At 35.4% G+C, this 23,294-nt stretch overlaps 5 protein-coding genes across 12 annotated transcripts; all 5 read left to right on the top strand.

Moving 5' to 3' along the window:
- Nucleotides 1-3,666, top strand: LOC18600466 (formin-like protein 11). Its single transcript, XM_007030924.2, has 4 exons — nucleotides 1-2,007; nucleotides 2,089-2,279; nucleotides 2,388-2,623; nucleotides 2,719-3,666. Exons 1-4 carry the CDS (start codon nucleotides 377-379, stop codon nucleotides 3,448-3,450), a joined length of 2,790 nt encoding a protein of 929 aa, XP_007030986.2. The 5' UTR covers nucleotides 1-376; the 3' UTR covers nucleotides 3,451-3,666.
- LOC18600465 (luminal-binding protein 5) lies at nucleotides 4,450-7,122 on the top strand. 2 transcript variants are annotated; one of them, XM_007030923.2, is made up of 7 exons: nucleotides 4,450-4,578; nucleotides 4,678-4,942; nucleotides 5,046-5,257; nucleotides 5,357-6,079; nucleotides 6,177-6,331; nucleotides 6,425-6,507; nucleotides 6,585-7,122. In XM_007030923.2, the coding sequence occupies exons 1-7, from the start codon at nucleotides 4,530-4,532 to the stop codon at nucleotides 7,075-7,077; spliced, it is 1,980 nt and encodes a 659-aa protein (XP_007030985.2). In that variant the 5' UTR covers nucleotides 4,450-4,529; the 3' UTR covers nucleotides 7,078-7,122. The 2 variants fall into 2 exon arrangements, with proteins under 2 accessions (XP_007030985.2, XP_017977288.1); XM_018121799.1 differs by having other exon boundaries at nucleotides 5,046-6,079.
- LOC18600464 (ATP-dependent DNA helicase Q-like SIM) lies at nucleotides 9,057-16,264 on the top strand. 3 transcript variants are annotated; one of them, XM_018122000.1, is made up of 16 exons: nucleotides 9,057-9,180; nucleotides 9,668-10,263; nucleotides 10,358-10,577; nucleotides 10,675-10,785; nucleotides 11,247-11,436; nucleotides 11,678-11,975; nucleotides 12,098-12,324; nucleotides 12,654-12,710; nucleotides 13,087-13,167; nucleotides 13,385-13,448; nucleotides 13,662-13,761; nucleotides 13,829-13,912; nucleotides 14,057-14,144; nucleotides 14,306-14,422; nucleotides 14,518-14,610; nucleotides 15,076-16,264. In XM_018122000.1, exons 2-16 carry the CDS (start codon nucleotides 9,678-9,680, stop codon nucleotides 15,415-15,417), a joined length of 2,658 nt encoding a protein of 885 aa, XP_017977489.1. In that variant the 5' UTR covers nucleotides 9,057-9,180; nucleotides 9,668-9,677; the 3' UTR covers nucleotides 15,418-16,264. The 3 variants fall into 3 exon arrangements, with proteins under 3 accessions (XP_017977489.1, XP_017977488.1, XP_007030983.2); XM_018121999.1 differs by having other exon boundaries at nucleotides 9,057-9,185; XM_007030921.2 differs by lacking the exon at nucleotides 9,057-9,180 and having other exon boundaries at nucleotides 9,199-10,263.
- Nucleotides 17,705-18,745, top strand: LOC18600463 (probable histone H2A.5). Its single transcript, XM_007030920.2, has 2 exons — nucleotides 17,705-18,024; nucleotides 18,342-18,745. Exons 1-2 carry the CDS (start codon nucleotides 17,830-17,832, stop codon nucleotides 18,573-18,575), a joined length of 429 nt encoding a protein of 142 aa, XP_007030982.2. The 5' UTR covers nucleotides 17,705-17,829; the 3' UTR covers nucleotides 18,576-18,745.
- On the top strand, nucleotides 19,157-23,294 carry LOC18600462 (putative protease Do-like 14). 5 transcript variants are annotated; one of them, XM_018122335.1, is made up of 13 exons: nucleotides 19,157-19,294; nucleotides 19,407-19,483; nucleotides 19,709-19,804; nucleotides 19,950-20,129; nucleotides 20,230-20,357; nucleotides 20,579-20,790; nucleotides 21,055-21,136; nucleotides 21,590-21,732; nucleotides 22,016-22,136; nucleotides 22,285-22,377; nucleotides 22,493-22,564; nucleotides 22,649-22,767; nucleotides 23,245-23,294. In XM_018122335.1, the coding sequence occupies exons 4-13, from the start codon at nucleotides 19,961-19,963 to the stop codon at nucleotides 23,264-23,266; spliced, it is 1,161 nt and encodes a 386-aa protein (XP_017977824.1). In that variant the 5' UTR covers nucleotides 19,157-19,294; nucleotides 19,407-19,483; nucleotides 19,709-19,804; nucleotides 19,950-19,960; the 3' UTR covers nucleotides 23,267-23,294. The 5 variants fall into 5 exon arrangements, with proteins under 5 accessions (XP_017977824.1, XP_017977826.1, XP_017977822.1 ...); XM_018122337.1 differs by having other exon boundaries at nucleotides 19,404-19,483; XM_018122333.1 differs by having other exon boundaries at nucleotides 19,388-19,483.

Here is a 23,294-nt window from a genome sequence, read left to right as displayed (position 1 = left end):
AAGCATATCAGAAAAGTAAGACATAATAAAAGAAAGAAAATTAACCTTGAGGGTATTTCTAGAAGGCAAATTGTCCTACAGATTTAAAAGTGTTTTGCAGGAGAATTTATGAAGGGTGAGAAGAGATAAGAGTACATGAACAGAGGAGAAAGTAAAGAAGGTTCTGTACAACAGCAACTGCCAGGATCAGGGGTTCCTTGGAGTAGCATTAAAGACTGTGCAGGACTAGATGGTTTTCACTACACATCACCTGCACCACCAAAATAAATGTTTTTTTCTAGAAAAAAGAAAGGAGAATGCAAACAAAAATGAAGAACCTAGATTTATAAACAGAAAGCTTGCTTGGTGATGCTTTGATGATTTCTAGTTGAAGATCATGGGTTATTGTTCTCAGATTCTTTACATGATTTTCATCATTTTCCTGCTCATATCATTAGACAGCTCCCACATTTTGAGTGCTGATGCTTTACTGGATGCAGCGGAGGGCTTCACAGTTCATGGCCTACAACAGTTTTATTTCATGGGGGAAAGTGGGGGCAATCAGAACAAAATTGAGAAAGTTTCAGGACAGGATGAGAATGAACAAAAGGAAGCTTTGATTGTGCAAAAGTTTAGAGCTTTGCTCGGATTGAAGAGTACCAAAGGAAGAATCCCATTAAACGGTGCTGCAGAATGTTTCTCACCATCTCCCTATCCATCACCAAACAGTATAGAAGCTGAGACTTCAGTACCAGCTCCTGCTCCAGCCCTGCCAATGCACGCACATTTCCATTCTCCAACGCCTCGATCAAGCACAATGCCACTACCTAAAAGAATTCACAAAGAAAATACAGATAAAGGAAGACTTAGAAGAATTCTGGTGCCAGTCCTTGTGTCTGCTGGAGCTGCTTTTTTAGCTTGTCTTGTTGGACTCATCTGTTTCTGTGGCAAAATCAGGAAGCCAAGAAAGAAATCCACAAAACCAATTTTGACATACAGCAGAAAAGGAAGAATTAGAGGCAAATCCCAGTATACGAGTTCTCAAAATTCATCAAGCAACGTGAGCTTAAATCCTAGCCTAGATCTCTTTTGTCTTCATACCTTGGGAGTGGACTTAGAGCGGCAACCAGCTTGTTTAAAACAAAGTGCTGAAACTGGGAAAACATCAACGATAGATAAGAGGAAGGAATCAAACAAGGAAGTTGCTCTACCAGAATCCGACAATGCTAGCAGTTCTTCAACAAGAGAGATTACTTCAGTTCATGAGGATGTAGAATCAGCAAGATATGATTCTGATGGGGGTCACTGCTCACCTCCCGATAAAGTAATTCCCATTGAATGTCATTCATCTGATGATGAATCGTTTCATTCTTTTGCTGATTCGCGTTCATCAAATGTCCGGCTTTCCAATGTTTCAGCTGGTAGTCTTAGTGATACATCAGAGAATGCCCTGAATGTAACAAAGGTATCACCATCTCCTCAACATTCTTTCGCATCTCCACCCATGTCCCCCGCCATGTCTGGCCTCCATGAGTCTCCGGATTGTCAAAAGAATTTTACAGCCCCACCCCCACCGCCACCGCCACCCCCTCCACCTCCACCTCCTCTGCCTCCAGTTGTGCTCATTTCTCCTTTAAATTCTTCTTTATCTGCAACTAAAGCAAGATTGAAAGCTTCAAGTTCTTCTACATTGCTCGATGTTACACCTGCTAGGAATTCAAATTCCTCTTCTGGATCAAACCAGAAACAAGCAAACCCGAGTGACATCCCACTTTCGCCCGAAAAACCTTCTAAACCTTTGCCAAGTTCAACTGGTATTCCTCCACCACCATGTCCACCTCCATTTCTGAAAGGAAACAACAACCCTGTCAAAGGTCCACCTCCTCCACCAACCCAACTTCCACAGTACACGCCGCTGGGCAAAGATGGGGCTCCATTGCCAAAATTGAAGCCACTTCACTGGGACAAAGTCAGAGCTGCACCAGACCGCTCTATGGTATGGGACAAGCTGAGGTCAAGCTCATTCGAGTAAGTTATGTCATGTTCTTTTTGCACACTAAATTCCTTTCTTTCTGATCCTGAGAATTAACTAAATCTGACATGGAAAAGATTGGACGAGGAAATGATGGAGTCACTTTTCGGATACAACATACATAATTCAATGAAGAATGATGAAACAAAAAGCAAAACCCCTTCTCCAAGCCAGCATGTGCTTGAGCCCAAGAGGTTGCAGAACATAACCATTCTCTTAAAAGCACTGAATGTGACAGTTGAGCAAGCGTGCAATGCATTGATGAAAGGTTTAGCTCTGAATTTGATTCATGTAATCTGCAAAACCAATCTATTTCAACGTACAAGTTCCTCTCTTTTTATTCTTGTGATTGCTTTCTCCATTTGGTGAAAAGCAGGAAATGGTTTGGTTTTACAACAACTAGAAGCATTGGTTAAAATGGTACCCACCAAGGAAGAGGAGACCAAGCTTTCTAGCTACAAAGGAGATATCAATGAGTTGGGGTCTGCTGAGAAGTTTGTTAAAGTACTTCTACGCATTCCATTCGCCTTCTTACGTGCTGAAGCCATGCTTTACCGAGAAACTTTTGAGGATGAGGTGATTCATCTTAAAAATTCGTTTTCGATGCTACAGGTAAGCATCAAGCTCTGATTCATATCATCTCTTTTATGGAAAAGCTATGTTCTGATACAAACATCTGATATCTCTCATTCCCATTGTTCTACCAGGAAGCCTGCAAGGAACTCAGGTCAAGCAGGCTCTTCTTGAAGTTACTAGAAGCAGTACTCAAAACGGGCAACCGAATGAATGTTGGAACAATTAGAGGAGGCGCTATAGCATTCAAGCTCGATGCCCTCCTTAAGCTTGCTGATGTGAAAGGAACCGATGGGAAGACTACATTGCTCCATTTTGTCGTCCAAGAGATCATTCGGTCGGAAGGCATAAGAGTGTCTGATAGCATTATGGGGAAGATCAACCAGGGGAACAGAAGCAGAACTGCTGAAGAAAAAGAAGAGGATTACAGAAGAATGGGACTAGACCTTGTTTCTGGTTTAAGCACCGAACTGTACCATGTTAAGAAGACAGCCACACTCGACCTGGATGTTCTTGCAAGTTCTGTGTCGAACCTATCAGATGGCAAGGCTAAACTGCAACATCTGGTTCAAGAGGAGCTATCGACAGACGAAAAAAGTGGGAATTTCGTTCGGTCAATGAACTCCTTCCTGAACTATGCAGAGAAGAATCTGAAAGAGCTGCAAGAAGATGAACATAGGGTCCTGTTACAAGTCAGAGAAATCACAGAATACTTCCATGGAGATGTAAGCAAACTAGATGAAGCTAATCCACTTCGGATATTCGTGATCGTAAGAGACTTTCTGGGAATGTTAGATCATGTTTGTAAAGAGCTTAGAAGCTTGAAAGTCCCAAGCTGTCCAAGCCCTCTGGCTCCATTTCGATAGAGATTTAGATTTTCCTCTTGGTGTGTTAATAAAAAATATATTTTTCCTGCTTCCCAAACAACCATTTGATCAGGCTGTAACTTAAGTTTGTTCTTGTTTTTTCTGTAGAGTTTTGGCAGGGTTTTAGATCAATTCTTCAGCTGAGGCTGATTTGCCAGGTAGTTGGATTATGATTTTTGTTCAGCTGAATTGAATTCATGATCGGATTTGGTTGCATAGCTGTGTGTAACATAACAATTCCATCCAACATTTATTTGCATACCACAACATTTATGAACTGTTCTATTAAGCGAGCATTAATTCCATTTTAATTGGTTACTTGATTCTATTTTGATCTATTTTTAATGTTTAAAATTTATATTCAAATAAACCGAAAAATGGATTAGTAATAATATATTTTTAAATAATGTTTTGTATGAAATATAAAATAGTGAAAAAATAATAAAATCGATCGAATGAATCAAATATAAATCGATTTTGATTATTTTTATTTTAGTATATAATTTAATCAATTTAATTATTTTTTAATGAAATTTTGATTAATTCGACTCATTGAATTATAAAATCGAATTGATTGAACTGATGCATTTATTATCAAAATTAAATACTCGAATGTATTTTGAAATTTATTTCGAGAATTTTGTTTTTTAATGGATCATGAAAATGGTTAAAACGGGCTTAAATTTGCCCCAATACGGTAGTGAAGCTCCAAAACCAAAGCCCAGAAGGGAGTTCCATTTTTACCCAAGATGTTTTACCCGTTTTAACCGCTAAACCCGCCATCCAATTTCAAGAACATTCCCGACAAGACGGTCAAATTTTCCAATATCCTTACGTGTCATCAACCGATTGGGTCCACAACGTGTTAGTATTCCGAAATTGCCAACCACAAAAGAGTCAGTTTAATGACATGGCCCCCTCCCATTGGGTAGAACACTCTAGCACCGAACACCCGTCACGTCGGTATAAATAAACCACCATTTCGGCCATCTTCGCTCTACCGAAATAAAAAACCAGAGTGAAAACTAAAACCAAGTAAATTTGATTTTTCTCAGATAGCAGTGAATCGAACAGCAAGAATGGCGATCAGGAACAAGGCGTTTTGGGTTTTATTTCTCTTTATTTCAGGTAAATAGAAATACTTTCTATTATTTTCTTAAGTGAAATTTGAGTTTTCAATTTGAGTTGCTCTGTTTCACTCTGTTTTGCTCTGGTTTTTTCGTGAAGAATTTTTCTTAGGAATAGCAGTAGCGGCAGATGAAACGAAGGTAGGAACGGTGATCGGAATCGACCTGGGGACTACGTATTCTTGCGTGGGAGTTTATAAGAACGGTCACGTAGAGATTATAGCGAACGATCAAGGGAACAGAATCACCCCATCATGGGTTGCATTCACTGATACAGAGCGTTTGATTGGAGAAGCCGCAAAGAATCAAGCGGCTCTCAATGCAGAACGCACCATCTTTGATGTTAAACGTCTCATTGGAAGAAAGTAAGTAAAGAAGTTGATATTTTTGAACTTTAACTTGTTGGGTTTTTCTTTTATTCGTTTTGGAGGTGAATTGAACTTGGGTTGTTTGGTTTTTTAATTTTAGGTTCGATGATCCTGAGGTTCAAAGAGATATAAAGTTCTTGCCTTACAAGGTGGTTAACAAAGATGGGAAGCCCTATATTCAAATTAAGGTTAAAGGTGAGACGAAAGTTTTCAGCCCTGAGGAAATCAGTGCTATGGTTTTGACGAAAATGAAGGAAACAGCTGAAGCTTACTTGGGGAAGAAGATCAAAGATGCTGTTATTACCGTTCCGGGTATGGTTAAAATCTCCTTTTTACATTGTTCTTGTTATGTGGAACTACAGAGAGAAGAATATGGTTTAATGGGTTCTGTTCTTTTTTCTGATTTTGTAGCTTATTTCAACGATGCACAAAGGCAGGCTACCAAGGATGCAGGCACCATTGCCGGGCTAAATGTGGCTCGGATCATCAATGAGCCTACGGCTGCTGCCATTGCCTATGGATTGGATAAGAAAGGAGGAGAGAAGAACATTCTGGTCTACGATCTAGGCGGTGGTACATTTGATGTTAGTATTCTGACAATTGATAATGGAGTCTTTGAAGTTCTTGCTACCAGTGGAGACACCCACTTGGGAGGAGAAGATTTCGATCATAGAGTGATGGATTATTTCATCAAGTTGATCAAGAAGAAATATAACAAAGATATCAGCAAGGACAACAAGGCCCTAGGGAAGCTTCGTCGGGAATGTGAGAGAGCAAAAAGAGCTTTGAGCAGCCAGCATCAGGTTAGGGTCGAGATCGAGTCATTGTTTGATGGTGTTGATTTCTCGGAGCCATTGACTAGGGCAAGGTTTGAAGAGTTGAACATGGACTTATTTAAGAAAACTCTAGGACCAGTGAAGAGGGCTTTGGAGGATGCCAATTTGAAGAAGTCTGATATCAGTGAAATCGTGCTTGTTGGAGGAAGTACTCGAATCCCCAAGGTTCAGCAACTGTTGAAGGATTTGTTTGACGGCAAAGAGCCTAGCAAGGGTATCAATCCGGACGAGGCTGTGGCATATGGTGCCGCAGTTCAGGGTGGAATTCTTAGCGGTGAAGGAGGAGAAGAAACCAAAGGTAATAATGATCTTCTTTCATTAGTTTTGGCAGAGCAGAAAACGTTGATCGACCACACTAACAAGAACAAGATTTCCTGTTTTTTGATTCTTGGCAGACATTCTTCTTCTGGATGTTGCTCCTTTGAGTCTTGGCATTGAAACAGTTGGTGGTGTCATGACCAAGTTGATCCCAAGGAACACTGTTATCCCAACTAAGAAATCTCAGGTCTTCACCACTTACCAAGACCAGCAAACCACAGTTTCCATCAAGGTAAAAACAAACAAATCTTGCTTCTTTGATATGTTTATTGTATCCTTATTACCCTGTTGAACCGAAACCCATGTTGTATTTGCAAAATCCCAGGTTTATGAAGGTGAAAGAAGCTTGACAAAAGATTGTCGGGAGCTTGGAAGATTTGATCTGACTGGTATTCCACCTGCTCCAAGGTGAGTTTCATATTCCAAATTTGATCATTTTATGTCCTGATGTGATAGACCAACCAATGTTATCTCTGTTCTTGCAGGGGAGTTCCTCAAATCGAAGTCACCTTCGAGGTTGATGCCAATGGCATCCTCCATGTGACAGCAGAGGACAAAGCAGCGAAGAAGTCACAATCCATCACCATCACCAACGACAAGGGGCGTCTCAGCCAGGAAGAGATCGAAAAGATGGTGAAGGAAGCTGAGGAATTCGCGGAAGAGGACAGGAAAGTGAGGGAAAAGATTGATTCCAGGAACAAGCTAGAAACATACATATACAACATGAGGAGCACCATTGATGACAAGGACAAGCTTGCAGACAAGCTTGGTTCTGATGACAAGGAGCGGATCGAGAGCACCTTGAAAGAAGCTCTGGAATGGTTGGATGATAACCAGAATGGAGGGAGGGAGGACTTTGATGAGAAACTTAAGGAGGTGGAGGCAGTGTGTAATCCAATCATAAAACAAGTTTATGAGAAAAGTAGTGGCAGCTCGGCTGGATCAGAAGAGGAGGATGAACCTACTGATGAGTTGTAAACTGTTGAGAGCAGAGGATTAAGATTCTATTTTCTTTTTTTTTTCTTTTTGTTGTATTTTTCTTCAAAATTAATATTGATAATTTTAAATTTTAAAATAAACATCAACTTAAAATGAGAAAAAAGAAGATAAATAAAAACAAATGTTGAAAATGAAAAAGTAAATTATGAATAAAAAAAAATAAGTACTTTAAAATAGTAAATAAAATCACTTATTTTATTGTATAAGTATACAATATTTAAATAATATATAGTATTTGATATTTTGATAACAGTAAGTTATTATTATGGGTCTTTGAGATTATTAATTATGCAAACAAAGGTTATTAACAAATTTAGGTAAGTATTAAAAATTTTAATAATATAATGTTTTTATATTTTCATGAAAAATAACGATGAAATACTATTAAATAATAGATGGAAAAATACAAAAAATTTTTATATTTTTTGAAGTTCATGATTTTGCAAAATAAGATTACTAAAAAAGCTATATTAATATATTTTATTTGCAGTAAGTATATATTTAATATTTCAATAACACGAGATTATTGAATATTTATAAGGATACTTATAAAGCATGCATATGATATTTTAATAAATAGGTATTTAATAATTTTTTATATAATTAAGTATTTGATATTTCAATAATCCTATTTGCTCATGTTGTCGATAGAAGTTTTTGACATATATGTCTAAGGTTATTAAATAGTAAATGAAAATTACAAAAAATAATTATATTCTTATAATATTGATTTTGTAAATTAATATTATTGAAAAGTTACAAAATTACCTGAAAATTATGGAAAATAATATTATTATGAGAATGTTGATTTTGTAAATTAATATTATCGAAAAAGCTATAAAATTAATATTGTGTTATTAAATATTCATTAAACTTACAGTTGTTATTAAAAATTATATACAAATATTACTAAAACTTAGATGAAAATTACAAAAAAGAAATTTTATTTTGAAGTTATTGATTTTGCAATTCATTTTATTAAAAATGTTATACGATGATAAGATTTTGGATAAAATATCTTAACTCCTTAATTTCTAGCCATAATTCTATACACGTCTATTAGTATTCGAAATAAACTGTTCATAAAAAACTTGTAAATGATATTAACATGTGAACGTGAAATGTTTAAAATATTATTTTTCTTTCGCTACTCTTTTTAACTTTTTTCCTTTCTATTAATCTGACTTGTGACGTTCCCTTACACTATTCGGTCACCCTGTAATTGGATTTACTTCTAAAATGTCATATTCGGTCAAATCCTCCAAGGTAAGCGCAAGCTTAGCATCTCATATCTCATTCTCCCTGAGGGGGCCTGCGGCGTTCCCTAACACTAGTTGGTTACCTTGCAGTTCAATGTAGTCTTGGAATATCATATTCAGTCAAATCTCCCTAGGGAAGCGCAAGTCGAGCATCTCATATCTCATTCTCCTTTGGGGGAGTGTGATCTAGCCAAATATGACACTTTTCAATCAGATTCAGCAGTGGTGGTGAGGAGTAGGGTAGAGAGAAATTTTTTTTAATAGGAAAAAAAATAAAAAATAAAAAATTATAATTTATATAATTTAATAATTTTTAAAATTAATAAAAAATTATCACATCATCAAATTAATAAAATTATCAATAATTGATTAATGATTGGACATGTGTCGAATGAAAAATATTTTTTTAAGTTGAACTATCAATTTAAATTACAAATGAACTTACGTAAAAAATGATTAAAAGTTAGGGTAATTATGATATTTTATTCAAAGATATTTCTATAGTTAGGTATTTTATATTTTAATAACTTTAAATCACTGAATATCAGATGGATTATTAACAAGAATAATTATGCATTCGAAATTTTTTGAATTTGTAAATTGAAATATGAAAAAAAATTAAATATTTAAATAGCATATAATATTAATTAATTAATTGGAGCGCCGGTTCAATTTTGGCGCGTTGGGTGCTTAAAAGCAAATATATTTTCGCGGCCAATTGAATTTCAATTCACCCATCGGGGAAGAAAAGAAGGCTTTACAAATTCTAGCTTTTCTGTTTTCTCTCAAATTTTCTCGGATCTCAAGCTGAATCGCCGTCTGAGTTAGGTCAGATTTCTCTTTGCAGTCTTGTTTTTCTGATTTTTTTTTTATCATTCGTTTGGCTTTTAATGCATTGAATTCGTTCTTCTTAAACGTTTAAGATTTGAACTCCCTTGCTCGTCTGCTTGACTTTGGTCTTTCGGTTCCGTTTGGTAAGCTAGAAAATGAAAAGGAAAGGGAAGGGAGAAAAACGATAAAATATGAATTATTGTACTATCGTTTTGAAGTATGAATCGAAAATTTGTGTTATTCAGATTAAGCTCGCATCGCTAAATGGATACATCGAAATTTATTTTAATTAAAGAATTAGGTTTCTAGGAATATTCCATTTTTGAGTAGATTTTAAGTGACAATTTTAGTTTCTCCGGAAACTTTGAAAAAGGGGAAGAGAAAGGAAGGGAACTAAGCTGAGTCAACTAGGTTTTGCTTTATATGTTTGAGATGTCCTTGACTTTAGGGTAGCATTTTGTTTTATCCTTGGTTGACAGTTCTCATGAAATGGGTGGTAATGATGCGCCGTCTGATCAAGTTGTTCAAAAGCTTATTGAAATGGGATTTGAGAATTCTGATGCCATAGAAGCTGTGAAAGCGGTGGGACCATCAGTTGATGATGCGGTTGAGTATGTTTTGAATGGTTGTCGTAGGAATAGTCACAGTACATCAACTAGTTCTCAATGTTCTTCAAGGAATGGGAAGGGTAAAAGGAGCATGTCATCCTTACAATCTAAGGGTCTAATGCGACAGTCTAGTATATGGGATCATTTTCAATCCACAAGTAAACCAAAGCGAAGCAAAGGTTATGATGCACCTGATGGAATTGTGTCCAGATCCCAGGTGTCGCATAGTCCTGTGCAAGAACAAAAAGGATCGTTTTCTTTTGTAAATAATCAGCTTGAAACTGTGCCAGAACCATTTCCAGTTTGCTGCTCTGAGGAGCCAGATATTGGATCAAATTGGGAGCCAAAGGTTAACAGTTTATTACAAAAGCATTTTGGTTATTCATCCTTGAAGAGTTTCCAGAAGGAAGCCTTGGCTGCTTGGCTCACTCACCAAGACTGTCTTGTTCTTGCCGCAACAGGATCTGGTTAATACTTATATTCTTTTGCATGTCTTGTTCTTATGTTCATTCACTTTGCTATCTCATAATTTTTTAGGTACTAATTATTTACCTTCTGCAGGAAAATCTCTTTGTTTCCAGATTCCCACATTATTAACAGGAAAGGTTGTGGTTGTTGTTTCTCCTTTGATAAGCTTGATGCACGATCAGTGCTTAAGATTATCAAAACATGGAGTCTCTGCTTGTTTTCTTGGGTCTGGGCAACCAGACAGCAGTGTGGAACAGAAAGCCATGAGAGGAATGTATAATATTATATATGTTTGTCCAGAGACAATTTTGAGGTAGGTGCATGCATTGCCTCTTTGGTTTTTTCTCAAAGAAAATGTTTATTCTGTTTTTTTTTTTGGTAATTGAGAAAGTACTTGTACTTTGGTGCAGACTAATTAAACCTCTCCAGAGGCTAGCAGAAAGTCGTGGAATTACATTATTTGCTATTGATGAAGTCCATTGTGTATCTAAGTGGGGCCATGATTTTCGTCCTGACTACGGGTATGTATTCCTTATGTTTGCATGGTTTTTTGTATTTCTTCTTCACCCAATCAACTTAAATCAACATTGGTACTTATTTGATTTAGGGAAAAAAATGCATTTTACTAAACCATGTCTTAAATGCATTTAAGAGCCAGGCAAATGACTATTTATTGCTAAAGCAGGTGTGATTTGCACAAAGACAGTGAATTTTGATTGCATTTTATCTATGTACTAAATCAATTGATGTAAGTTTTTGTAACTTGTTAATTTTTTTTTCTCTAATACCTTTTGGAATTTATTTGACTGCCCTTTCATATTTTTATAGCCACACATCTCTTTGTAATTTCAAATTTCACTTTATTAGATTTTTGTTTAGCTCGAAACATTTTGTACACTGCTTTTGGGTGCATTAAGCCTGGCTCTCAAGTTTGTTTTTGAAGCTTTAGCCATCCTTATATGGCTATGTTCCATTGTTTCAGGCGATTGTCTATATTACGAGAGAGTTTCAGTGCCACAAATTTAAAATTCTTGAAATTTGACATCCCAATTATGGCATTGACTGCTACTGCCACAGTTCAGGTTCGACAAGACATCCTTGATTCCTTGCGCATGTCAAAGGAGACAAAGATTGTGCTCACGTCGTTTTTCCGTCCAAATTTACGATTCTCAGTGAGTTTTCACTTGTTGCAGCATGGTTTTGGTCATATTTGGTTTCCCTGTCCCCCTTCCCACTTGTTCTTTCAAACTTCCACTTAGAGTGGGGTTTTTATGTATCAAGAAACTTGAATGGTCTTAAATTGTTTTTATTTTATTTTCTTTCAGTGCATGTATTGAATTTCTCCATAATCTCTTATCATGAACTTGTTTGTGTTTTAATAGGAACCTCAAATTTATATGCTGCTCTTTACAGGTAAAACATAGTAGAACATCAGAGTCTTCATATGAGATGGATTTTTGCCAACTCATAGATCTTTATGCCCGAAGGAAAATGATTGGTGAAAAGAAACAGGCTCTAATCTCACAAGAATCTGATTCAGATCAATCTTCTGCAAGTGATTTGAATGATATTGAAGAAAGTGATATTGACGAAAGTGATAATGAAAATTCATCAAAGCAAAACAGTTCAATTTCTTCAAGGGAAAAGCAAATGTCAGTAGAATATTTAGAAAATGAGGTTGACGTCTTTCCGTGTGTGGAATATTTGGATGGTACCATCCTCTGATACTTTAATTTGATCTTCTATATATGCTATTGCTTGGCTTTGCTTATAGAACATGAAAACGTTCCAGCTTCACTGTTTTTTTGCTTTTTGATTGCTTTTATATTACAGTTGTCTACGGTGAATTTTCTGGATTTCCTCATCGTGAAGAATGGGGTTCACAGGGGTCATTTGAGACAATTGATCCTCCGAATAATCCAGAAGAATGGCTGAGGCTTCTGCAAGAGTCTCTAGAACAAGGACCTACCATTGTATATGTTCCTACAAGAAAGGAAACACTGAGCATTGCGAAGTATCTTTGCAAGTGTGGAGTTAAGGCTGCTGCTTACAATGCAGCGGTAAATACTTATAGAAATCGCATTTTAGTTTCTTGCAGTCATTAAGCACTAATTTCTGTGCTTCTGAACTGCAGTTGGTAGTATGGTGTCTTTGCTTCTTTCTGTCTTTAACTCTTGTTTTCCGTCTTTCTTCTTCTTTTCCCTCTCATTCTTCATGTTGAAGGAATCACTCTTATCTTCATTCCATTAAACTCTGCCCATGCATATCATTCTGGTTATTTGTCTAGCTTTCTTGCTGATACATTTCTTGCAGCTACATGATAAAGACAAGAGTTTATATTTGTCTGATACACAACTATTTATGACTTTCCTCCCTCTTTGTTTCTCAGTTGCCAAAATCACATTTAAGGCAGGTTCACAAGGAATTCCATGAAAACTCCCTAGAGGTATGGATTTCAGGACTCAGAATGAATTGTTTCTGCATAATTTTGTACTTTTTGTAACCATCGTCAAAAAGATGTGTCCTTTTCCAGAAATTCTGTTGTTTTTCAAAAGATTTCATTTCTTTGAAAATTTCAGCCAGTTACTTTTCTGGTGCTCCAAGCTTCAATCTCTCTTGTCAAATGCTGATTACATAGATATGCTGAATCTGCTTTTGTCTGCTCTGCAATCTTCTTCTCTGTTTGGACATGTTACATCCTTTTTCTTCTTTAGTCTTATTTTGTTTATTGAGATCAAATGAAAGTTTAGGGTGAAGTACTGTTTATGATTTAATTGTGCCATCTAACAGATGATTTATTATGCTTTACCTCTGACCTGCAGGTTGTTGTTGCCACTATGGCTTTTGGAATGGGGATTGACAAGTTGAATGTTCGAAGAGTCATGCATTATGGTTGGCCACAGGTCTGTCCTCAGGTTCTGATAAATATTAGTTATAGGTGCACCTTTTGACTTTCATCATATAGTGATAAGTCTTGCTATCTAGGCTATCACAGGTTCAATTTTTCTTTTCTCTTGCGACTTGCATGCCTACTAGTTTTACCGTGTCCCATAATTGGCAGATACTGTTATCTGTTTTTTTGGTCACTTCAGCTTTTTCTAAACTTTATTCTGATTGCAGAGTTTGGAAGCATATTATCAAGAAGCTGGTCGAGCAGGAAGGGATGGAAAATTAGCAGATTGCAGTAAGCCTATTTACTATTTCAGAATATATGACATGCTCATTGTCAAAGCAAAGAACTTACCTAGTGTATTTTTCTAGTAATTTTTTTGGTCAGAGAGTGTATTTTCGTTTTGAATACTACTATCTGAAGTTTGTAATTTTATCAGGTGTTTTTTTTTTCTTTATTTGGGTATATTTTTAACATTAGCTTGAGCTATACTTTATGTCCTGGCAGTTTTATATGTAAACTTATCAAGAGTGCCAACACTTCTACCCAGTAAAAGAAGCAAAGATCAGACAAAACAGGCGTATAAAATGTTATCTGATTGCTTCAGGTTTGCATAATACATTTTTTCTTGCTTGTTTTGCTCCCTCTCTGCGTTGACTTTTAATTACTTGCAGATATGGAATGAATACTTCTTGCTGTCGAGCCAAAACCCTTGTTGAGTATTTTGGGGAAGATTTCAGTAATGAGAAGTGCCTCTTGTGCGTAATGCTTATTTAAGGTTTTTTATGGTAGTTGTTTGCAATGATAGTTGTTGTAATATTAGTTCTTATTTATTTTATTTTGATTTTTTCTTTTCTTTTATCCCTTTATTCTAACTCTCTTGACAAATTCTTTTTACTCAGGTGTGATGTTTGTGTCAATGGACCTCCTAACAAGCAAGATTTGAAAGAGGAGGCAAATATTTTGATGCAAATTATTGCTGCTCGTTATGTAAGTGTGTGTGTGATTATGTTCAATTTCTTTTTCTTTACATTTTTACATTTCATTACAGTGACCTCATGAAACTAATGAACACATCATACTCTCATGGTCAAAGGGATTAATTTCTTTCATCTTTTCCTTATGTTCATGATATTCATATCAAATTGCAGGCAGAGAACAGTTTCATGGACTGTTCTTATGATGATCCTCCATGTAGTAATATTGAACGGCAAAAATTCTTGGAGAAGCCAAACTTCAGAACTTTTGTCAATAAAATAAGGGAGCAGGTGATCTCTCTTTCATATATCTACCTGGTTTAACAATATGTTAACAGGAATTCTCACTTGGTATTCGATGGTTGTCATGTGATGGATATTTGCAGTCTCAAAAATTCATAGCTACCGATCTGCTATGGTGGAAAGGTCTTGCTCGAATCATGGAAGCTAAAGGATATATAAGAGAGGGGGATGATAAGGTATGCACTTATGACTTAAAACAAACAGCTTCTCCAATTTGAGTACATGAATGAAATTAAAGTTAGTCGTAATGGTGTAAATTATGTCTTATTTATTGTCAACTATGAAGGTCTTGACCATGCACTAAATGTGTCTACACGATACATAAACACGATTAAATAAATAGTTAGTAAATGGATCACAGGTTATACAGATATATGATATATAACACGATTAAGTAATCATGTCTTAGGTAAGTTTCACACAGTTAAACATGTCTGTATGATTAATATAGAAACATGATTAGTCTAAATCCAAATTCATTTAACTCCATCTTGTTTTGCCATATGTATACAAAATTGTAAGGTCTGTAGCCAAGAAGAGATGACTCAGAATATCTTAGATTCGTTCTGCTGGATTTTCAGACATTAATATCTTTGCTGACCACTCTGGTATTATTGTTTAACGTGCACTGTCTTGTGCAGATCCATGTTCAGATAAAATTCCCAGAACCAACAAAGAGGGGACTGGAGTTTCTCCACTATGAAAGTGCTGAAGCTTTCCATGTTTACCCGGAGGCAGACATGCTTCTGTCAATGAGAAAACCGAGAGTTTATTCCAGTTTCTCGGACTGGGGAAAGGGCTGGGCTGATCCCGAAATTTGCCGTCAGCGCTTAGAGAAAATCCGGTCATCAAACAGGAAGCCAGGAAAGCCACGAAAGCCAAGAATGAGGAAATGGAGAAAACATTCCTCAGACTTGAGTACTTCTCGTGGTAGAATCTCTGCAAAGCTCTCAAAACTGAAGTGCTCCAGGTTAGTTGATTAGTCACAAAGCTTCTTGACGATAACTGAAGCTTTCAGACTAGTTCAATTGGCCGACTTCTATCTGCCTTTCTGACAACACGATCTAGTTAATGTCGGGCATTTATAATTTTATGTCGGACTTTTATAATTTTAAGAAACAATACCCTAGAAGTTTATAGCATTAGCATGAGAAAGTTTTAGACCATTTAATGAAGCAAACCATGGACGAAGAGTAACACAAAAGCAAACCCCCAAAGAAGAACTTGTTATTGAAAGCAAGGAATCTCCATTTCTCTTAAAATTGCTTGGCTTTCTCCTCCACCTCCACCCCGCAATCAACACAAAATCCCTTTGATGGATCACGTTCGTGTAGTTTTTGCCGTGCTCGTCGGCTTCTCTGCTTCCTTCTTCTTGGTACTACCATGTTTCAAGCGATGGCAAAGGCGACAGGTTTTGATAGAGAGGCTAACGATGATTAGCCAGGCATTGGAACATGCTGAAGAAAGGGCTTTGAGGTTCCAAGAAAGGCATGATCGTATACTTAGCCAGATATGTTCTTATTACATGGTTAATCAGGACCTGGAGGATGCCCTGGCGGCTACTCGAGCTGCCATGAACGAGGCTTTGGAGTTTGCTGTTGGGTTGAGGAAGATGCAAATGCAGGTTTTCAGGTCATTAACAGATGAAAGCTGATGTCTTTGTTTTTTCTCATGTTGGGATAGAGAGGCAGGACACAGGATATAACTAATTAATTAATTTAGAGACCTCTAAGCAAATTTTCATTGTTGTATTTGTGTTCTAACCAATTAAAAATTAGATGCGATATTAATCTTGAACGAGAAAAATACTTTTAAATTATGGAGAGACAACTCGATCTACACAGAAGAAATGAAATTGTTTTTCATGGTAATTATTTTTTTTCTTATTAAAATTTGATTATTAATGATTCGTTAATTAAGTTGTACATAAATATTTAACTCAATAAGTGAATTTGAATCCCTTTTCTTCTAAAATAAAAAAAATTAATCAATGTTTACAAAAAGCATTAAGCATAGTGTTTAAATAAGTTTTTAAATTATTTTAAAAAATTAAATAAATTTTTATTTTTATTATATTTAATTAAATTTATTTATTTTTATTTTAAATTAAATAAGTGATTAACGATTGATTATTTATCATTAGTCAAAATCTTACTTATGGTATTGATATAATATTGATGTGAAATGTGAAAAATATTACATAATTATATTATTATATCAAATTAGTATATCATGCTATTATTAATTATGATATATTATTATATATATCATCATTAATTATAATATGTTAATATGTCACATCAGTATCATATAATATAAAATAATAAATAATTTTTTAATTAAATAAAATATTAATACAATAACTTATTTGATTCAAAATAAAAATATAAAAAATTAATTAAATGTAATAAAAATATAAGAACTTATTTAAATTTATTTGAATCATTTAAGAGTTTTTTTTTTAAATATTCTCTCAAAACCTAAAACATTATGATAAAAATGATGACTTTGTTTAAATTCAGTTCGTATTACAATATTTTTTTAAAATTTTGGATAATGTATTTTTATTTATTTTTATGTTGTTCCTAATATGATGGAAAAAAATAAAACAAATACAAGAGTGCATTATCCAAAATATTAAACAAATAACCCTTACGTTGATAATTTTATGTGGCACTTCATCTTACATAAAAAATGTTTAACTCAATCAATATTAATAACTTGAATTAAAATTTTTGAAAATGATTTAATTTAGGTCCAAAAAGATGTTAGACTAATTATACTTTGATATGGGTGTTACATTTTATAATTGATTAACTAATAGTAATATTTCTTCTTTTTCTTTGTTTTCCTTTTTAGGTATTATTATTTTGCAAATGTAAATTACTTAACTAACAACTATAATAAAAACCCATAAAAAATTAAACTATACTTTACCAATTAGGAAACTTTTTTTATATTTAAATTTTTAATTAGCCATATTATTCACGTTACCTAGGGCAATTTAGTCTTTTTATATAAAATATAAACAAATCTATTGGCTCTTGCTCCCAAGCACTCCTAATAGGCCAAAACCCAACCACACGGATCACCTACGCTGGAAAATCCCTGACCGTAGGATCCAAAGCACAAGCCAAACCCATGAAACCCAACCGTCCGATAAAATCTAATCCGTCCAATTCTTATTAGGCCAAACCATGACGCCACGGATTGCCAGAGCGACGTACTGTTACTATAAAAGCCCGCTCTCGTCCGTCACTTTTCGTTCGAAATTCAAATCCAACCGACAAAGAAGAAAGAAAGAAAGAAAGAAAGCTCTCCACAGCTTTCAGTCATTTTCCCTCCAAAGACAAAGGAAAATTTTAAAGCGAGGCGACGTCGTTTTTTACTTTTCGATGGAGTCGACGGCGAAGCCAGCGGGAGGAAGGAGAGGAGAGAGGAAGAAGGCGGTTTCTAAGTCGGTGAAAGCGGGGCTCCAGTTTCCAGTTGGTAGGATCGCCCGGTTCCTCAAGAAAGGTCGTTATGCGCAGCGTTACGGTGCCGGCGCTCCCATCTATCTCGCCGCCGTCCTCGAGTACCTTGCCGCTGAGGTATCCGATCCCTCCTCTCCCTCTCTCTCTCTCTCTACAATTTTTTGGATTTTTTTTATAAAAATTATGTTTGATCAGAGAGAAATCAATGGAAAATGCGTTTCATTTTCTCGATTTTGTAACCGGGTTTTGATTTTTGAATTAGTTTTTGCTTAAACAAAAGCTTTCATTTCTTTTTTAAAAAAATTTATTTAGATCTTTGGAAACCGAATTTCTAGTGATAGTTATTGATGCCAAGATCCTGAAAATCAGTTTCTGTGATTTTTTTTCCTTTGAATCCGAAAATTTGAGAGTTTAATTAATTTGGTTTTGGTTAGGTGTTGGAACTGGCGGGGAATGCGGCTCGTGACAACAAGAAAAACAGGATCAACCCAAGACATTTGCTGTTAGCCGTGAGAAACGATGAGGAGTTAGGCAAGCTTCTTCAAGGAGTAACTATCGCCAGCGGTGGAGTCCTTCCTAACATCAACCCGGTGTTGTTGCCCAAGAGAACTTCGGCTTCATCTGAGTCAGACAAAGTTTCGAAGCCCAAATCTCCCAAAAAAGCTTAGGCAGTTAAGATTCTATTGTAGTATTAGACAAATTTGTATGAAAAAAACTGTTTTATCTCCTTTTTGCTTTTAATGTTCTCTTAGGAACTCAGGGATCTCTTCCTCTTTTGGTAACCTTTTGGTGCATAAAATTTGACTCAAGAGATAATGGAAATGTGCTTGTTACCCCATCTTTGTTGCTCTATTTTGGTTTTGGTTTTCTTTATTTCCTCATTCATGAATTATTTCCATGATATTTGCTATAATTAGCATCTAAAAAATGAGGCTTGAAAGTTGCCCATAAATGATTGGTGATTGGTATTTGGGTAGCTTAAACGTTGGGATTTGGTTTCTCCTTTTGACTACTGTTTCAAATCCTGAGCTAATGGTTGGGCTGTTGAACTGAATCCTGCAGAAGCATTAAGCTAGATTTTTTTTCATGAATTTTCATCAAAGTAATATGGTTATCGTGATTATCGAATTGGGCTTTCTTGATATACGATCGTCATACCATAAGTTTGCTCTGGGCTGCGTTTTATGGGTCATTGGGCGTTTCGTCTTGCAAATTCTTCGTCCCAGCCCAAATCTACATTCTGCGTAAAACTCTTCTAGAACGAACAATTCTGGGTTTTGCTAGGATTCAAGGAATAGCAATTAGTAAAAGACAAGCAAGATCATAGTCAAAGAAAATCCAACCTCAGACATTTTGGCTTTGGTATCCACTCACGAATCATTTCTTGGTAATTTTTATTGAATTCTTCAGTTGCTAAGCGATGTCCTATCTCAAATGACTCAAAACTTTTGTTTTTGTATTCATTTTGTAAGAGAAAAAGCTTCCTGTTCTTGTAGCAGAACCGCGCTAATTCGGATCGTTGCCATTGGCACTGCGGGTTCGGGTCTTCTTTATTGAAAAACCAGCCCAGATTCTAGTAAGCTCTCAATTTCCTCGAAAATTATTTCTTCTCCTTGCTTTATGATTTGGTATGTCTTCTTTCTGGGGGAATTAGCAAAAAGATTGCCATCTTTCTGTGGGAATTATCAAAAAGAACTAAGTAGTAGAAATTTTAAATATAATCCCACGTAGAATATCTGATGTATGTTCTCATAAACCTAACATTATATGTCCTAATTGCCTACTTTGGGTTGAATTCTAGAAACAACTTTGAAACTGTCAATTCCTGCACCATTGCTTGAAGACCTTTCATTTCAATGGCGCCAGCTGTTTCTTTCCTCTGATCATTGGAAAATTGGTTTGTCCTATTCTTTGGTGTTACATTTAAGTTATCCATATATTTTTCTTTCTTGTAATTTTTTTTTGAGAAGCATTCTTTCTTTTAATTTGAATTCCTCTTTTTTTTATTATCTATGTAGTTTATGTTTTGTATGCATTTGTAGGAAATTTCCCAATGTTTTCATCCAGAGTTAGTCCTGCTGCAGCTGGGGATACTAAAAAAGAAGCCCCAGTAGCGGTTGGAGATGGTAAAAAACCATGTTGTGGATGTTTAGGTAGAGATTCTATTGCCAATGCAGCTGCAAAGGTTGGCCCTGCTGTTGTCAATCTGTCTGTCTCTCAAGGTATCGTTTCAAGGCATATTTTGATTTGCATTTTGACCTATGAGTATTCTTTTTATTGAAGTATAATCACATGGCTTGCTGGTAACTTTTTGTTGTACAGGTATCTATGGGATTTCAACTCGAAGGAATATTTGCTCTGGAACTATTATTGATGCAGATGGTACAATTTTAACATGTGCTCATGTTGTGGCTGATTTTCAAGGCATGCGATCCACAATCAATGGGAAGGTCAGCAATTGAAACTGTCATGTACATGAGAATTTCCAGGTTCAAAACTTCTTGCTGATAGATTGATTTACTTTAGAAGATTTCTTGCTTCTAATTGATTGAACTCTAGGAACTGCATTTATGAGTAAGCAGTTGACTTTTATTAGATTTTCTTTTGTGAAGACTGCATTTCATTGCTTGTTTACCTATCTTTGGTTTTGGGATATGATTAATGTCTGCAGGTTGATGTGACTTTGCAAGATGGCCGAAAGTTTGAGGGTAGAGTAGTGAATGTTGATTTACATTCTGATATTGCAATTGTCAAGATGAAATCTAAAACTCCACTTCCAACTGCAAAACTTGGTTCTTCAAGCAATCTTCGCCCTGGGGACTGGGTGATAGCCATGGGTTGCCCTCTTTCCCTTCAGAATACTATTACAGTGGGTATTGTGAGGTACTTTTTTGGACACTAAATTTGTTTTTTTGCTTTAATGATTATTATTTAGGATCTTTCAAGTTATTTGACATGTACATGATCTATTTTGGAAATTTTGGACTAATAAATTTTTTGGCTATTTCTGTGCTTGGTAGTCAGTTTATTGGTCTTAGTTGATATTTATGGTGAAAGAAAAAGAGACTTCGAATGTGTTAGATTAATTGAATTTTACTCTGATTAGCTACTGATATATTTTTCTGTCTATTTTACCCCATTGTTTAGTTGTGTTGATCGTGCAAGCAGTGATTTGGGTCTAGGAGGGATGCACAGAGAGTATTTGCAAACGGATTGTGCAATGAATATGGTACTCTCTTTCTCTCAGCTTGTGTGCACCAATAAATATGTTACATCTGTGCCTATGAGCATGGTCATTATGTAAATGTGTATGCATTTGGGTGATTCTCATGGATGGTGATTGCCCTTTTGAAAAGTGCAGTACCAGTTGAACTGCTGTTGGATTTTATAAGACTAAATGACATTGATTTGTTCATTGAAGGAGAATTGAGTACATGGTTATGGATATGGTAGAATTGTAGCTAACATTGTGAAATTGGCCATAAATATACTGATGGTCATTGGCATGTTTTGTACTTTGCTACTTTCTTCTAATGGCTTGGTATGTATAGCAGACTTTTTAAGGTGAAACAAGGATAAGAATGACGAGATTTTGCTAAAACTAGTTCGTCCTGTTTTGATCTGTACGATTTGTAGCTCTTGTGGATATACTAAATGTAATCTCTCTACTGTTCTGGTTCAGGGAAACTCTGGTGGCCCCCTTGTTAATCTTGATGGAGAGATTGTTGGAGTTAATATTATGAAAATGGCTGCTGCAGATGGACTGAGTTTTGCTGTACCTGTTGACTCGGTTTTCAAAATTATAGAGCATTTCAAGAATAGTTGGTATGATCATCTCCTTATGGAACTGCTTGTTGAAATACTTCCTGTATATATAGTAATGGGACTTATTGATCTTTTCTGACAATGATAGAACTTACCGCAACTAATGGCTCAGGGCAATATATTTGATTCTGCTGTTGAATTTTGTTGTTATTATATTATATATAGGACATCAAACCACATGGCAAAGTTCTACCCTCTTGATTTGTTTACATAGTTAGCTTTCCCCCAAATCTCTTATGGGTTCAAAGATTATATGCATTAGCCAAATTGATTTTTTGAGCAGGAGAGTTTTTCGGCCTTGGCTCGGATTGACAATGGTTGATCTTAATGAGATGAATATTGCTCAGCTTAGAGAAAGAGGTGACCAATTTCCTAAAGTTGAGAAAGGCATTCTTGTACCTATGGTATGTTTATGTCAGTTCCTTCTTTCCCTCGTTATTTTCCGCTCTGCTTTTTTCTGCCTTTTTTATTCCCCTCAAATTATTTTTCATTTGCTATCCAAGTAAATCAGATTGCCATTTGCATCTTCCCCATGCTTCAAAATTTTTCCAGGTATCCCTATGTTCCCCAGCTGATCGTGCTGGACTCCGTCCAGGTGATGTTGTTGTTAAATTTGATGGGAAACCTGTTGAAAGTATGACAGAGGTACTTTATTTAAATCGTGTTTTTGCGATACTAACCACCTTGCTTCCCTGGCTAATAGCTTATGATTTACATCGAATTAACACCCTGATGTTTTTGAGTTGCAAATCTATGGCAGATTGTTCCGATAATGGAAAATAAAATCGGGAAACCTTTGAAGGTTGTTGTGAAAAGAGCAAATGATGAAGAGGTGACGTTGACTGTAATCCCAGCCGAGGCCAATCCATATATGTTAGAGGCTGTAACTCATCTCTATGTTAATTTTTTTTGATAGATTTTGAGAAAGAAAGCAATAGAGCAAAAACACTGGAAAGTCAATTGTATGCAATCTTCACAGTTTAAATTTGCTTTAAACTTTGGGCAGGATCATAGATATTCATACATTTATTTGAGGTATGATTGGATTTGACCGTTTGTATTATCGTGTTATAATTTTGTCGTGTTTAGGCACGATATTAACAGTCATACGAAAAAACTTAAATAAAATACTATTAATTAAATAGATTATAAATATTTTATTACAAGTGATATTCGATATGAGAAGATTAACTTGTCTACTAAACAAGTAAAACATTATATTTGATGAAACACGACACCATTATATGATATAATAAATTTATTTAAACATGATTAATATGATTAACTTGTTTAAATGAGTATTATAAACAAATTAAATAAGTTATAGACATTATGCTCAAAATAGATTTGACTTATTTAAGAAAAATTGAATAAATAGTTATCTTTTTATTTCTTATTTTAAATAAAATAAATTCTTATTAATAACAATTAATTAAATATAATTAATAAAAATATTACTTTGGGCTTCATTTTATGCGTCATTGGGCTTTGCTTACAAATTCCTCGTCCCAGCCCAAATCTACATTCTTCGTGAAACTCAGCTAGAACAATTCTGGGTTTTG

This window comes from Theobroma cacao, chromosome 5 (genome assembly GCF_000208745.1).
Source record: "Theobroma cacao cultivar B97-61/B2 chromosome 5, Criollo_cocoa_genome_V2, whole genome shotgun sequence".
Taxonomy (NCBI): domain Eukaryota; kingdom Viridiplantae; phylum Streptophyta; class Magnoliopsida; order Malvales; family Malvaceae; genus Theobroma; species Theobroma cacao.
This window is presented reverse-complemented; position numbering and strand designations above follow the sequence as displayed.

Coding starts and splice junctions, on each gene's coding strand:
- LOC18600466 (XM_007030924.2), top strand. CDS start 377: ATGGGTTATTGTTCTCAGATTCTTTACATGATTTTCATCATTTTCCTG. Junction 2,008..2,088: donor CTGAGGTCAAGCTCATTCGA/GTAAGTTATGTC, acceptor GACATGGAAAAG/ATTGGACGAGGAAATGATGG. Junction 2,280..2,387: donor GTGCAATGCATTGATGAAAG/GTTTAGCTCTGA, acceptor GGTGAAAAGCAG/GAAATGGTTTGGTTTTACAA.
- LOC18600462 (XM_018122335.1), top strand. CDS start 19,961: ATGTTTTCATCCAGAGTTAGTCCTGCTGCAGCTGGGGATACTAAAAAA. Junction 21,137..21,589: donor CGGATTGTGCAATGAATATG/GTACTCTCTTTC, acceptor GTTCTGGTTCAG/GGAAACTCTGGTGGCCCCCT. Junction 22,378..22,492: donor CTGTTGAAAGTATGACAGAG/GTACTTTATTTA, acceptor AATCTATGGCAG/ATTGTTCCGATAATGGAAAA.
- LOC18600465 (XM_018121799.1), top strand. CDS start 4,530: ATGGCGATCAGGAACAAGGCGTTTTGGGTTTTATTTCTCTTTATTTCA. Junction 6,080..6,176: donor AGGAGGAGAAGAAACCAAAG/GTAATAATGATC, acceptor GATTCTTGGCAG/ACATTCTTCTTCTGGATGTT. Junction 6,508..6,584: donor GGTATTCCACCTGCTCCAAG/GTGAGTTTCATA, acceptor CTGTTCTTGCAG/GGGAGTTCCTCAAATCGAAG.
- LOC18600463 (XM_007030920.2), top strand. CDS start 17,830: ATGGAGTCGACGGCGAAGCCAGCGGGAGGAAGGAGAGGAGAGAGGAAG. Junction 18,025..18,341: donor TCGAGTACCTTGCCGCTGAG/GTATCCGATCCC, acceptor GGTTTTGGTTAG/GTGTTGGAACTGGCGGGGAA.
- LOC18600464 (XM_018122000.1), top strand. CDS start 9,678: ATGGGTGGTAATGATGCGCCGTCTGATCAAGTTGTTCAAAAGCTTATT. Junction 10,578..10,674: donor TGTCCAGAGACAATTTTGAG/GTAGGTGCATGC, acceptor ACTTTGGTGCAG/ACTAATTAAACCTCTCCAGA. Junction 12,325..12,653: donor CTGCTGCTTACAATGCAGCG/GTAAATACTTAT, acceptor TTTGTTTCTCAG/TTGCCAAAATCACATTTAAG.